This window comes from Podarcis muralis, chromosome 11 (genome assembly GCF_964188315.1).
Source record: "Podarcis muralis chromosome 11, rPodMur119.hap1.1, whole genome shotgun sequence".
Lineage (NCBI taxonomy): Eukaryota > Metazoa > Chordata > Lepidosauria > Squamata > Lacertidae > Podarcis > Podarcis muralis.
In genome coordinates, this window is record NC_135665.1 from 20,509,111 (window position 1) to 20,523,906 (window position 14,796).

The 14,796-nt window shown below is 40.8% G+C and overlaps 1 protein-coding gene across 2 annotated transcripts in view; it reads right to left on the bottom strand.

Annotated features, from left to right (window-relative positions):
• The window catches only part of SRFBP1 (serum response factor binding protein 1), a 43,170-nt gene that overhangs the window by 5,102 nt on the left and 23,272 nt on the right, over positions 1 to 14,796 (bottom strand). Inside the window, exons 4-5 of one of the 2 annotated variants that reach the window (XM_077936109.1) lie at positions 6,843 to 6,914; positions 1,131 to 1,212 (exon numbers count right to left, since the gene is read on the bottom strand). In XM_077936109.1, the coding sequence (XP_077792235.1) occupies positions 1,131 to 1,212; positions 6,843 to 6,914 (154 nt within the window). The remainder of the gene's footprint in view (positions 1 to 1,130; positions 1,213 to 6,842; positions 6,915 to 14,796) is intronic. The other variant, XM_077936110.1, reaches the window with a different exon arrangement.

The following is a 14,796-nucleotide window of genomic DNA, read 5'->3' on the forward strand; positions in this document are numbered from 1 at the left end:
TGCTTTTTCTTTACCCATCTAGCCGAGTCCTATGTCTGCTATAGGACATAGGAAGCCTTCTCACCCACACAATTTGGATTCTACATCCAGTTCACTGAACCATGCACCAAGAGGCACTGGAAAGGTAGTCAGGAGTATAGGACTGCAGGAGTGTTTGGACTTTTTACTCAATGGCTCCCAGCGACAATTATGCCATGGGATGGCCCCAAGTCTCTCATTAAATTCAATGGGACTTTCTCGTGGGCAAGTATGCGTAGAATTGAAAGCTTAAACATATTCTTACAGCTACTAGAGAAAGACAACTGAAAAATTTAAAGGAAGTTAAAGATGACCCCAGTGATGCAAGGATGCAAAACTCCAAGTTTCTCCAAGTAATAGAGTAAAGATAGAGGTGGGGGAATTAGAGACTCTTTCTTTTCCAGGGCTCTCAGAAAAAAAACAAGATGAAAAAATAAATTACCAAGAAAAATTGGCTGCAAAAGTAGACACACTTACTTAGTCACAGGCCCTACTGAGTATAGTGAAATTACTTTCAATCACACACAGACTTAAGCAGTTCATCAGGGTCTCATTCTCAAAGCCTTTAAATAAAAACTGAGCTTCGCGTGTCTTGCTTTAACAGTATGTATTCATTGTTCTACCAGAACCTCCTGAATCATTGTTTAATTTCACTAGTTTAGCAACTATGGAAATAGCAAGAGTGGTAATTATGAGTCAGCCTAACCCCCCAACTTGTTGGTATGAGTAACAATACATACGTGCAATAGTGCACATGGTTGTAGAATAGCCCTGAAAATCTTAAGACACACCCAGAAACATTTGGCTTATGAGCGTGCTAGGCATCTGTAGATGCACTGCTTTTGAGATCTCTCTCTCCCATTATTTCAGGTACACAGAATACAATACATTTAGCTTACTTGACTATTGCAAATACTCAGTTTGAGAAGGTCATCAATGCCTAGACACACTGCAGCTTAAGACAATGATATTATTATTATTATTATTATTATTATTATTATTATTATTATTACTACTACTACTACTACTACTACTACTATTACTATTATTATTATTATTAAAGCTGTACATGCTCCAGTGTACGAAAATTAGCTGGGCAAATTTTGGCTTACCTTTAATATTGGCAATTTTTGTCTTCAGTAGTGGGTGCGTTGTCAATCTAGCAATGGCTCTTTCTCTTACTGTAGAATTAGGCTGTATTAGAAAAAATGGCGAAGCATCTTGTTGAGTGACAAAACAAAAAGGAGAAAAAGAAAATCAACCCTATCAAGATTAAATCTGCATATCCTGTAATAAGGGGCTTGAAAGGTTACCAATGGCAGTGGTATTACACCAAACTACACCCTCGTCAACATTTCTGAAGATCAAATGCTATTATTTTCAGAGACTAAGGAACAGCTAGAATCTGTATTTCTAAAAATGAATCTAACTTACTTTTGCCAACCTGAGGGACTAGGAAACACTTTCTCATGACCAAAGAGCAGTCATAGCTTTTGTGAGAGTACTGAATACCTTTAGTTCATGCACGAATGGAAAACATTAAAATCTTTCATTTTACAACAAATTCAATTTCCTCCCATTTAAAGTTACAGTTGAGAGGAAAAGGGTCGCTAAACATACAATGTGACATCCACATTTTTATAGCTTACAAGTATTTTTCTGCACATAAAACCCTGGCAAAAGATGGTAGCAGTTGTATTTTCCCATAAGAATGCCCATGACACTATGCCAAAGAAATTGACCCAAGTCTTTCGAAGCATCCAAGGTATGCAGATTATAGTACATATCTGCTGCAATCCTAAATCCTATGGAACTCAGTAAGATGTGCTTCTGATGAGCAGATACAGGACTGCATGGATAGATGAATCGAGTTAAAACCTGATGCTCTGTTTGTATGCTGAGAAGGACATTCCACCAAGTTGATTGGGGCTTATTCCAAAGTCAATACAGTAGAACCTCTACTGACGACCGCCTCTACTTGGGCTCGATCCAAGTTTCGACCGCGGCAAACCCGGAAGTAAATACTGGGTTTGTTGCGATTTGCGCCTATGCAAAAGTGCGCTGCAGCTGAATGCGCCTGCGCCCAACAGCGCTTCTACCAGCGACCCAGATCGACTTATGGATGGACCTCCGGAACGGATTACGTCCGTAAGTAGAGGTTCCACTGTATGTATAGGCTGCATTACTTTTTCACTTCTCAATCTTAGCTTAAAAGTTCCCTCTGATGCTATAGCATTAAAAATGTAAAATAAAATAAAAAGTCAACTGCCTAGTGGATAACAATTATCCTAGGCTGGCTTATTCATAGAGGTTAAAATGCCAAACAAAACAAAAATATTTTAAAGTCTTTCCCACAGTGACTGTAGCCACTGATCTCATCCAGATCTCTGCTGCCCATACTCCTTATGTGAAGGGCATGCCTTGCATCAGTAGGAGACTCAACAATGAGGCAGGATTTTGGACTAGTGTATGAGACAAAATTCGTAAGACGTTGATTTAGGAACTGAACTCACTTCCTCTGTAGTCAGGAGCGGAGGGGACCCTTCATTTCTCAGGATACTCAGGGTCTCAGAATTGCATTGCCATTGCAAAGCTCCATTAAACAGCTTATTTGTAGCAGCTGTTCTGTATGGTGGCCACAGAAAACCCCATTAAATGGATTGTTCTCACTGAAATTCTCCCCAGGCTCCTGGTGGTGAAGAAATAATCTATGCGATGGGGAAAGCCATTTGGCAGGCTATAGTACACATGGAAACTATCCATTATGCTTTTGCACAGTGTTTAGAGGTAGACCAACAGGAAAAATACACTGTCGGGCACCAGGACTGGATATTAACTCTTGAAACCGTTTTTTGAGCTAGTTCATTTCCGTTCAAAAGCCAAAATCACCGGGCAGACAGTGTACCTTTGGCACCGAGGAGACGTTAAGCTAGACAACAAATTCTTAAGGCTGTGAAAATATTTAAGAACATAGTTCAAACGTACAAATCTTTTGAAGACCACAAGGCTGAATCATTTGCATTACAGGAACAGAGTTCGTCACAGGGAGACAAATCTTACACCTTCATGAAACATTCCCACATCGCCAATGTTCTTAAGAGTAACCACAACCATTTGTGTTTGAAGTTAGGATCTGTTTGCCATGGAAATTTATCAGGAAACAGTGGTTTTTAAACACCCACAGTCAGTTCCATTTCAGAGAGAATCAGGGGACTGTTCAGGCTCTATAAAGGTTATTCCTAGGGTATCTTATCTTGTGCCTTATGAAGAAACATTAAACTTGCTTCTTACTGCATTCGTGTCCAGGGAACTCCGAGCAGCCTTTTAACCTACTAGAAAAGCCCTACTGAGCAGAGTGATCTGACAAGGTGGGTTTGAATTCACAAAAGATAATGCCATAAGGGCCTTTAAGGGGCTACAACAGTCTGGGGTTTAATTGTTTTTTGCAGCAAGAGACTAACAGGGCTACCCCTCTGCAGTAATTTGGGATATCTTAGTATAAGGTCTGGCCCTGAAGATGTGCAGATCACAAAAGCAATGACACCTGCTACCCCTCTGCAGTAATTTGGGATATCTTAGTATAAGGTCTGGCCCTGAAGATGTGCAGATCACAAAAGCAATGACACCTGCTCACCACATGTATCTTTTGACTTTAGGATGAGATGCGTATTGACAGAATCCCAAGCACTCACTTCCTACAAAGTACACATTAAGTATAAGATGTCACCAGCAAATACCAAGACTTATTTAGCTAAAAACGACAGCAGAGATTTCACAGAAGTTTGTTTCTTCTTGGCTTAAGGACTGGACACAGAATTTTTAAATAAGGCAAAGAATGTTAAAAATCCAAGTAAGTAATTATGTGTTCTGTTATTAATGTCGTAACAAATGCCAGCATCTTCTATCAAGCAACATAAATGTATAATTAGCATGAAGGAAACATAACGTTTTCAAAGTGAATGGCCTTGAGCCAGCAGAGAAACATCATGATTTGGATTCCAAAACTTCTGAATCAATAAATTTCAAGTGGCTGTAATGCGCACTGCATAAAAGCAACGGGCTTTCCCATGCATTCATTGCTTAAGCATTTTTTTAAAAAAATAATTTATTTTTGAAGTGTATAAATGGCTCACAAAGAACACAGTAACAGTATTACCAGTAAAATACTATTCAATCATTAGCTATAAAAGCTTGCCAAAGTTATACTGAGTCCCAAATAACTGACAATCTATTGGTGCATATATATTGGGGGGAAGACCTATTGTCACCCATCTTCAAAAAAAGTACAAAAAAAGTGATGGCCGAGGCAGACTGTTCCACATCTGGGCCAAGAAAACTCTTGCCTTTTATACGCTTTTGATGATGGAGAAACGGTCTCCTTGTAAGATCACCGCAATGGAGGGAGGGAGAACTAGGTCTGGTCTGTGGGCTGGAGTCTTCTCTCCTCTCCACTAGGTGCCCTGTCTGATAGGTGGGCGGAGCCATCCACCTGTCAGTCACCTGATATCACAGTATCATCAGGTGACCCGTTTCCCTTTGTCTGTCTGGTCTCAAATCAAACCACACGGCTGAAGAACGGTACTTTGCAGGCACTGCCGATAAGCTGATTGTCAGTGTTTTGCAACTTCTAAAGCCCAGTGCACAGCTGAGTATTGAGCAGTGTAGCTTGCAGGTGCTGTCAAGCCCCATTTCCTGCTCTGTACCTTATTTCATACATCTATGACGTCAGGTATAGTACAGGTGGGTGTGACTTAGCTGAAACGGCCTCACGACCCAAACAGAGAAGCCTGGCTCACTTAATAAGGCCTGTGGCCACAGGTTCCCCATTACTGAGGGGCACATGAGAGAAACTCTCCCTTCGTGTACTTCTCTAAAGTAGACTCCCCACCCCACAAATATTTGACGCAATGATCAGCACTAGCACAATGGGGTTCCCCCTCTTCCCCAGGACATGCCCTAAACCATCCCGAAATCTGCTCCGAGGGCTTGAGGGAACTCCCAGAACAGATTTAGGGGGCACATGGGGGAGGAGAGTGGAGAACATTGTGCTAGGTTGACCGTAATCAGCTGCTCCACTTAAACATACTCAATTCTACATTCTAATTCTTCATCTTCCCCAAGCATTGAAAATAATTTCCGCTTCCTTTTAATGTATGTATACTAGTTAAAACGTGGTGGCCAAAACGAAATGCACTGAGAAGCAGCAAAAGGAGAAATGCCATTGCTTCCTGTACCTTGTATTAATAAATTGGTTTTTCCTTTAAAAACATCAACCAACGACAACAAAAAGAGATCACAACAAACCCTAAACTACCATATTGGTGAATTGTATGTATGTTGTGGTTTTGCTAGAAACAGAAATTCCGCCAAAGAAACTCACATTACATGCTTAAATTATATTACACAGAGTAAGCAAATCTGCCTACATCGGCTCATTCCGCTTTGGCAAAGTTTGAAAGGAAAGCTAGGGCATTGGTAGAAATCTGAGAACTCTCCCCTTTCAAAAACAGCTGTAAGCTGGACACCGGCAGGCACAAGAAGTTTGCCTCTTACTAACTATATCCATTAACAAACAAGATGGATCTCAATAATAAATAAATTGCTCCATCCTGCGATAAGATATCCTTGATATTAAGTTATCCACTGACCAAAGGAAATATACGATTTTAAAAACAAATGTTGACCATTTCAAGCAATGACAAACCTACAACACTAAGGTTTTCATTGCAAATGATCAACTTGCAGCCAAATCCTTTTTTCCCCCTGGAAAAAACAATCCCTGAAAAAATAAATGAGCAAGGTCCAATGTCGCACCAGCTAACACGATGGGACTTCTTCTCCAAAGGAACAAATGGGATTTCCCCCAAGCCTCTGCAGCAGATTTTGGGGACATATGAAGGGCTTCAGGGAGAAGAGAGAACCCCAATTATCTGAACAGAAGTCCATTGTGCAAAGTGTCTGACAAGGTTGAATGTCACCCATGTAAAATCTGCAAAATGTATCTCAAAATGCCAGCCAGCAACTTTTGCCTTCTTTCTTGGATAGACAACTGCACCTAAAACCTATGTAATCAACTGCACCAGAGATGAGATTTGAAATACAATTTATTTTGGCATCCGTATAGAGATGCTAGTTTATAAATAAAATAGGACAATGCAGATCCGCTGTGAGGTGCTTACAAAAACATCTAGAGTCCTATCCCCCAGCTCACCTCCCAACTCAAAAGCAAAAGTGCTGACAATCTAAATAGACACCTGAAAAGTATCTCCATGAGATATGTATGGAGTTTTTCTACTTCTAAACTTACAGTACACCGAAAAAAATGAAGGACAGAGACATTTGCAACTGAGAGCACAAATCTCATCAAGGCATCCATCATGACCAAAGCAGGCATCTGCACATACCTTTGTTGTTGAAAAGTCAGAACGGTAGAAAAGTGCTCTGAAGGATCTACAATGACAAACGCCATCAGTACCAACATAACATGAAACCCTGTGATAAACCTTTGGGATGGCTGTACAGTGGTACCTTGTGTTACGTACCGTCCCCCTTACGAAAGCTTCGGGTTATGTGCTCCGCTAACCTGGAAGTAGACGCCCCTTGTTGCGAACTTTGCCCCGGGATGCGAGCGCAGAGGCGCAGCAGCAGCGGGAGGCACCATTACTGAAAGCGTGCCTCGTACCGGTTACGAACGGACCTCTGGAACGGATTCAAGTATGTAACACAAGGTACCACTGTAAATATATTTGCTCAGGTCGAAAGTGGTTTCCTTCCCGCAAGCATGTTTACACGATGACTTAACACAAATGTACAAAGAATCCTACCTTTTTGCAAACAATCTCAAAATTAATTTCTCTTTCGAGTGCTAATTTGGTAACGTGGTCAAGCTTTATCTCCTGTGGGGGGAAAAGAGAGAGAGAAATAGAGTTAGCTAAAGGCTTTCATTTCCCCTTTTTGACAAAACAGGATTAAAATCTAATTTAGATTAAAATCTAACTGGAAATGCAGCTCATCCCTCTTGAAAAACAAGAGATATCTATGTTAATGGTGTTTAAATTTTTTTAATATACTCGTTGTAATTCTATTATACCAAAAATCTGGAAGGCATTACTGATGTCTCTGGCCTCCTCCTTGTTTCTGCTTTGATATTTCATATCTGTTTTCTGTGATGGTTTTGTTTTATGCTCGATTTTGTATGTTAATAAAATAAAACAAATCCACCACATGCACACAAGTTGACCTATAACACAGCCCTTCTAGGATAACGCCAGCTGCATAGTGCAGTAAACAATGCCCCCAAATTTCAACCACATTTACAGTTCTCCACCTCCTGTACAGTTTTCTTTCGGAGTACATTGGCAACAATAGCCTTATTTTTTTGCAATTCCCCCCTTTTTTGGTGGTGATCTGTAAATGGCTACACTAGGTAGAGATACAATGTACAGTTATGAGGTAGAGTTACAATACAGAGTAACAGCAGCTGGTTTAACAGGTAGTATGCATGCTTATTTAGAAAATACAGTGGAACCTTGGTTCTTGAACGCCTTGGTGCTTGAACCATTTTGGCTCCCACATGCCAAAAATCCAGAAGTAAGTGTTCCGGTTTCCAAATGTTTTTCGGCAGCCAAACATCCGATGTGGCTGTCGGCTATTGTTTCCTTGGGCATTGGTGCCAATCAGAAGCAGTGCCTTGGTTTTCGAACGTTTCAGAAGTCAAATGGACTTCTGGAACAGATTACGTTCGAGAACCAATGTACCACTGGATATGAAATTCAAAATTAGAATCTGCATTTGAATCGTCTATATTCAGAAAAAACAATCCACACAGCTTCCACTTCGGGTCACCCTGGAAATGTAAATGATTTCTAACTGACATAAGGCATTGCATTCTTTAGTGATGTTCTGTCCAATGCAGGGGTGCCAACCTGAATAAAATATAGGGGGGCAGGTAAGCCCCACCCTGCATAATCGATCACAAGATACAGTGCACACACACCATTTGAATGGGAATGCCCATCAACTTTGTGGGGGTCTGCCCCCCAAATATTTAATTGTGGGGGTCAGAGCCTCCACAGCCCCTGGGAGTTGTCTCCTATGGTACCCTGATGTACTTCTGTATCTTGGCAACTCCATACAAGACACAATTAGTTCACTGAGTATCATTTAAAATGTTCTTAATTCTTCCACAATATGCTACAATATGGAGAATGGCTTGGGCTAATTCAGTTTGTGACTTTCGTTCCAGTATTCTATTTTAAAACTTGTTGTTTATTGTCTGATTGTTGGTAAGAAATGCAAGTAACACATCACATCTGGAATTGCAAATTTAAAATAGCAAGGGGATTTTTTTCCCTTTTGGTCATAGCAAGGTGATGAAAGTTCCAGCCGTCTGATAGCTACTGTGGTCAAATTAACACCAGGTTTTGCAGATGGGAATGTCATTTGAAGTTTTGGTGCCAACTGGGGAAAAACATCCTCATGCCTTTGGAGTGAAAACACACCCACCCCACTTACTAGCTTTACAATAAACTTCACCCACAAGGAGTTCCAACACCACCTCCACCTAACCTAAAGGAAGAATCATCAGTTAAGACTAATTTGAACTTGATACCCACTACAGTTGTATCTTGAATCTCGAACGACATGCAAGTCAAACGTTTTGGGTCCTGAACGACGCAAACCTGGAAGTGATTCTTCTGGCTTGCAAACGTTCTTTGGAACCCAAATGTCCGTTGCAAACTTCCAGAATGGATTCCATTCGACTTCTAAGGTACGACTGTATCTCCAAGTTTATATTTAAGGCCAACACTGAATTAACAAAGAAGCATTGAGCGTGCATCTCGTGTGATGGCACAGAAATAGCCTGTAACTGATAAAGTTGTGCAGTGGACCTGGTCTAAAATCACAACTCAAACAGAGCCAGCTGAACCAAGTCACAATCTCTCTGGTTACATTTCCAAGCTTCTCTGTAAAATGAGAATGACCAGCTTAGGCAAGTAGTGACAGAATGCATAAGGCATGGCGGGGCCTTTTCTAGCTGGTGGGCTAGATCCAGGGTTCCCCCCATGCCCAGAAGGGATGCCCACTTGCCCATCCCCCAACATCACAATCTTTCCTTTGAGGCTGGAATTCAAGGAGCACACAACCAATCCCTAGGGGTTGAAGTCAGTGTCGATCAGCTGATGGCAGCGGACCTCAAGCCGTGTTTTCAACAGGGGCAGCTGCGATACTGAGTTCTCCATCAGGAACTCCATGGTACAACCATCCTAGCCAGGTTAAATTCAGTACCTTACAGCTGACTGCCAATGACTTCAAGCCTCACTTTTGGCAGGGGCTAGCTATGCTACAGAGTTCTTGACAGGCTGATTGGCAGTCTTGTGAAGGGCACCTTAAGGCTACTGACTGCTCCTTTGCAGTTTTGTCACTACCTGTCCTGCAGATGATGTTACAAAGGACATTAAGTATAGGGTTGGGGGGGAGTGGTTTGGAGAAAACTACTTTGCAGACCAAATGGGGCCCAAATAACGACAAGAATCCAAATAAACTTAATTCCTTTTAAAAAAACTGGAGGTTGTATTCAATGTTACTCAGAGTAGCCCCACTGAAATTAATGACTATCTTTGGTTCATTCATTTCAGCAAGTCTTACCTGGCTGCAACCTTCAGAATTGAACTAGTCTTTCTTCAAAACCAACAACTAATGCAGTTGTTAACAAGAACAAAGGTATGTTAAAATTATACCCAAAAAAATCATTTTTTTTTTAAAAAAGGCCTTGGGCATGCATATGCCCTTAGAATCTCTAAAATAACCCCTTTGGATAATGCTTCCTTTTAAACTAAACTCTACTGGCTCACATATAGATTTAAGATTGTAATTCTTGCATACTTACTTGGAGTGCACTGTAGACTGATATCTGTGGTCTTATATATACTAGCCTTTTGCACTCTTTCACTCTTGTCTGATGTTCTTAACCCTTCTTTTAGACTTTCTTAGCTTCTTTTGGACTTATATATATATATATATTCTGTTTTAACTCCTTTCAGTGTTTAGTTTTTTAGATTTTATATGATTTTAAATGATTGTACCCCTCTTTCCTTATGCTGGTCTATGACTGTAATAAAATGTCATTGTTGTTGTTGTTGAAGTTGTTGAATTTGGGAAAAGCACCAACGAAATCAGTGAGATACGATTCAGATAAGTACAAAAGTGTTGGCACAGTTAACTTTTCAAATGCAGTGACATGTTCCTAAACTTATTTTCATGATTTTAAAAGGCTTCCAAGACAAAATGGAAGCAATGACTTCAGCTTAAAGTTTAAACTGGAAACTATGATATGAGCATTTTAGACAGTGTAACTAGAGGAACGGTTTCAGCCCCATGGTTCCCATTCAAGTCAGTAGTCACATCTAGGAAATATAATTAACCGTCTTTCCTCTAGGATGAAAACATTCGTTTGCAAGACCGTAATTTTGTGGTGATTTAAAAAGCAGTCGCTCTCCAAACTGCTCTTTGCAAGCTACTGCAGAAAGTATTTTGGTTATCGATGCTACAAAAACCAAGTTGGACAAAAGGAAAAAGCTGGGTCATAACATCATTCAGTGGGGCAATCACAAAAACCAAAATTGCAATGTTTGAACATTCCATTTCCTTAGCAATTCTTCGGTTGTGTATGTCAGCATTCGCTTGGGATAGTATCCTCTAATTTTTCCTTGAAATGTGTTCCACATCACCTTCCCCAAAGTCAAAATCAAATTTCAATTATAAGCAATATCAGGATTAAAGCAAGAACAAGCTTTCCTAGTTTTGATATGTGGGCATGTACTTAGGTAGGTGGGACGTGGGTGGCGCTGTGGGTTAAACCACAGAGCCTAGGACTTGATGATCAGAAGGTCGGCGGTTCGACTCCCCGCGACGGAGTGAGCTCCCGTTGTTCGGTCCCAGCTTCTGCCAACCTAGCAGTTCGAAAGCACAAAGTGCAAGTAGATAAATAGGTAGCACTCAGGCAGGAAGGTAAATGGCGTTTCCATGTGCTGCTCTGGTTTGCTCTGGTTAGTCATGCTGGCCACATGACCTCCGGAAGCTGTCTGTGGACAAACGCCAGCTCCTTCGGCCAATAAAGCGAGATGAGCGCCGCTACCCCAGAGTTGGTCACGACTGGACCTAATGGTCAGGAGCCCCTTTACCTTTACCTTACTTAGGTAGTAACTATCACCATAAGCAGTTTTCTCTTTTTTTTTCAAATACAGTTGTACCTTGGATCCTGAACACCTTGGTACTTAGACATTTTGGCTCCCGAATGCTGCAAACAGTGAGTGTTCTGGTTTGCGAACGTTCTTTGGAACCTGAATGTCCAACAGGACTTCCGTGGCTTCCGATTGGCTGCAGGTAAAGCCAATCTATACTCATCATGACCTAGAACTTGAACAGTCCACTAAAACCCTTTCTGGCAGAAAATGGTATTACAGTTGGAAGTCCTAAAATTTAAATGTTACGGTATTTCACCGGCATAGGTATAACTGTAATTTAGCTAGCCACTGCTCTTACAAGTACATTCTATGAAATATTCATGCCACTTTGTAAAAGTAAAGTAGAAAAAATCCTTCGCTTGAAAACCCAGCAGTACATAGTTCTATCTCCTTTTTTGCTTTATAAATTCTTCAGGCAAACTCTAAACTCCACTTGGTAGCAAATTTAGAATTCAAGTTCAAGAACTACTTATTAAATATATAAATGAAGCCATTTTCTTGCAATCATATTTACCAACATGGCACAGCCATTGAAAAACAATCGCAAGAATGCTTAAAATGGTTGAGATTCAAGCAGAGAGAAGAGAACAGCAGCAAAAGTAGTCGGAACACAGAGCAGATTTTTAAAATTCCATTTTGGGCACAAGGCAAGCCATCAAGCTGTTTTGGATTGTATTGGCTGTCATTACCCAATAATTAAGAAAAACAAACATTATTTATGACCCTGCTCCCTGAACTGACTTCAGAAGAGACAATGTGGCGCATAAAAATTTCATCTTGAAGCCATTTGTTCTTCTCTTGTGCGATATTAATACTCTTCCAAAGCAAAAGTTCAAGCTGCCATAGCCATTCTAATCTGTTTATAATTTGCCACCCTGCTACAGCAGCACACATATAGAAAAAAGGCAACTTGTGGCAACTTCACACAGCAGAAGGAAGTGCCTTCATGCCAGGAATGTATGAATCTCGCTGGGAGGAGAGATGCACGCGAATACACCCCCCCCCCAAGCTTGCAACTCATTCCAGAAACATTTTTTTAAAAATGCAACTCTCTTCCATCTCTTCGTCTTGCATGTATCACATTATAGGCACAAAAAGTGAACATGCATACATGTACAACTGCAGCCATTCTAAAGCGTGCAAGGGAGTTGCAAGGAAACTATACAGCTTGGCTCCCCAACAAATTGGCTCCTTGACGCTGCAAACCCAGAAGTTTGTGTTCCAGTTTGTGAACATTTTTCGGAAGCTGAATGTCCAATATGGCTTCCGATTGAGTGAAGGAAGCCATGCCTTGGTTTTCGAAACTGTTTCAGGAGTCAAATGGGCTCTCAGAACGGATTAGGTTCGAGAACCAAGATACCACTATATTGTGAAAGCAAGGCAGTACTTTGTTTCCTGAATACGTACAATGCCTCCTTTTTAAGATTAACAGGTTGCTGGTGGGGGAAGGCAGTCCTGGAGGCAGTAAATCGATGGGAGTGGAGACAACGAACAGAACAAGGAGTGAGTGATCACACCTTGATTAAATGCCAAAGGTGGCCTTGCCTCTTTGGGTATTTTTCTTCAGGTACTATCCCCAAACAGTCATCGTATTATTCCTAAGGGCTTGTAACTGACATCCTTGAAGAGCACTCTGACTGATAGCACTTCAACATAACTTACTACACCTGTCTGGCAGCTGATCCCTAAAGACTTGATTCTCTTACGGAAGAACAAACGACTTGAGGATGAAAGAGTATGTGAGAAGATATATCCAGTTTTGTTAAATGATGTGTTGTGATTATTTCAGAAATTAATGATAAAGAACTGACTCAGCTCCTGCCAACCTAGCAGTTCGAAAGCACGCCAAAAAGTACAAGTAGATAAATAGGTATCACTCTGGTGGGAAGGTAAACGTCATTTCCGTGCGCTGCTCTGGTTTTGGTGTTCTGTTGCACCAGAAGCAGCTTAGTCATGCTGGCCATGTGACCCGGAAATACTGTCTGCGGAGCGGACAAATGTTGGCTCCCTCGGCCTGAAAGCGAGATGAGCGCCGCAACCCCAGAGTCATTAACGACTAAACTTAACTGTCAGGGTCCTTTACCTTTACCCTGCTGGTCAGAGCTGGATATAATAGCTCAGTCCCATTTTCATCCTGTTGAAGGATTTCCCCACTTCCTCTGTGGCGAAAATAAAACTATTATCCAAGGTGTAGCTAATGAACAGGGCAACTTGATCAATGCGCTGTCATTTGCCACCACACTTTGAAGAAATACACTCAAACAATTCCAAAGAACTATTGCTGATATACAAACACATATACAAATTTATCTAGAAAACATACAGTGGTACCTTGGTTCTCAAACTTAATCCGTTCCGGAAGTCCGTTCCAAAACCAAAGCACGCTTTCCCATAGAAAGCAATGCATTCCAGACTTAAGCCATTCCAGACTTTTAGAAATAACCCCTAAAACAGCAACTTAACATGAATTAAACTGTATAAAGAGACCACTGATGCACAAAATGAAAGCAATAAACAATGTACTGCAGTCACACAATCAATCAGTAGCTGAACTGGGTTCCACACAGTCACAAAAAAGTAGCAAAAACAAAAACGCAAAATAAGTAGCAAAACCAGACAGACCTCAGCGTAACACTCAAAACGGAAGTGTGGCACTCAAAACCGACAGATGTGTCACTCAAAATGGAAGCATAATACTCAAAACAGAGCACGTCTGGCTTCTGGAAAAAGTTCGCAAACCGGAACACTTACTTCCGGGTTTGCAGTGTTTGTGTTGCAAGTCGTCGAGTATCATGGTGTTTGAGAACCAAGGTACCACTGTATCTGAATGGAGACAAATTCATAACCAACTTTGAACCATAGGAGACAGATTATTCTTGAAATTTCTTTAGCTTTAACGGTCATCTGTGTTGATACTGATGTGTGCCTTAACTGCTGTTAAGGCAGGAAGAGGGAATTTGTTCCTTGCCAGGACCATGGAATCTTATGGCAAGTTCCCAATTTCTTAATTAGGGTTTACGGATCATAGGCAACATTCAACTAATCCACAATAACAGCAGATCCATGGAAATCAATGAACTTAAGTAACATAAGCCCACTGATTTCAATGGGTCTACCGTGAGTAGGGATTAGCTGGGCATCATCCCAGCTCTGTTACACTGGCCTCGCATGCTCATTTCAGAACAGTGTCATGGGTTTACATAAAAACTTGTAACATGTCATGTGATATAAATATTTTGTGAAATAGGATAAATTGAATCAATGAAGGCCAAATAATAGTATTATTGTAATCCATCCTCTTTTTCTACAAATACATCTTATATGTCCAGTTTGGACATCCATAAAATAAATCACGTACAGAGGAAGAACTAGCAAGGTTCATAGCGTTCTTTGTCTCTTTCCTGTATTTTAAAATAAATGTTTTATACAGTTCTGGCAAAATGAAGCCTGAAGAATCTAAAAACAGTTTTCTGTTCCAATAGCTTCAAGAACTCCTGCAAACAATTAACCCAGTTTTTTCATCCACGTAGCT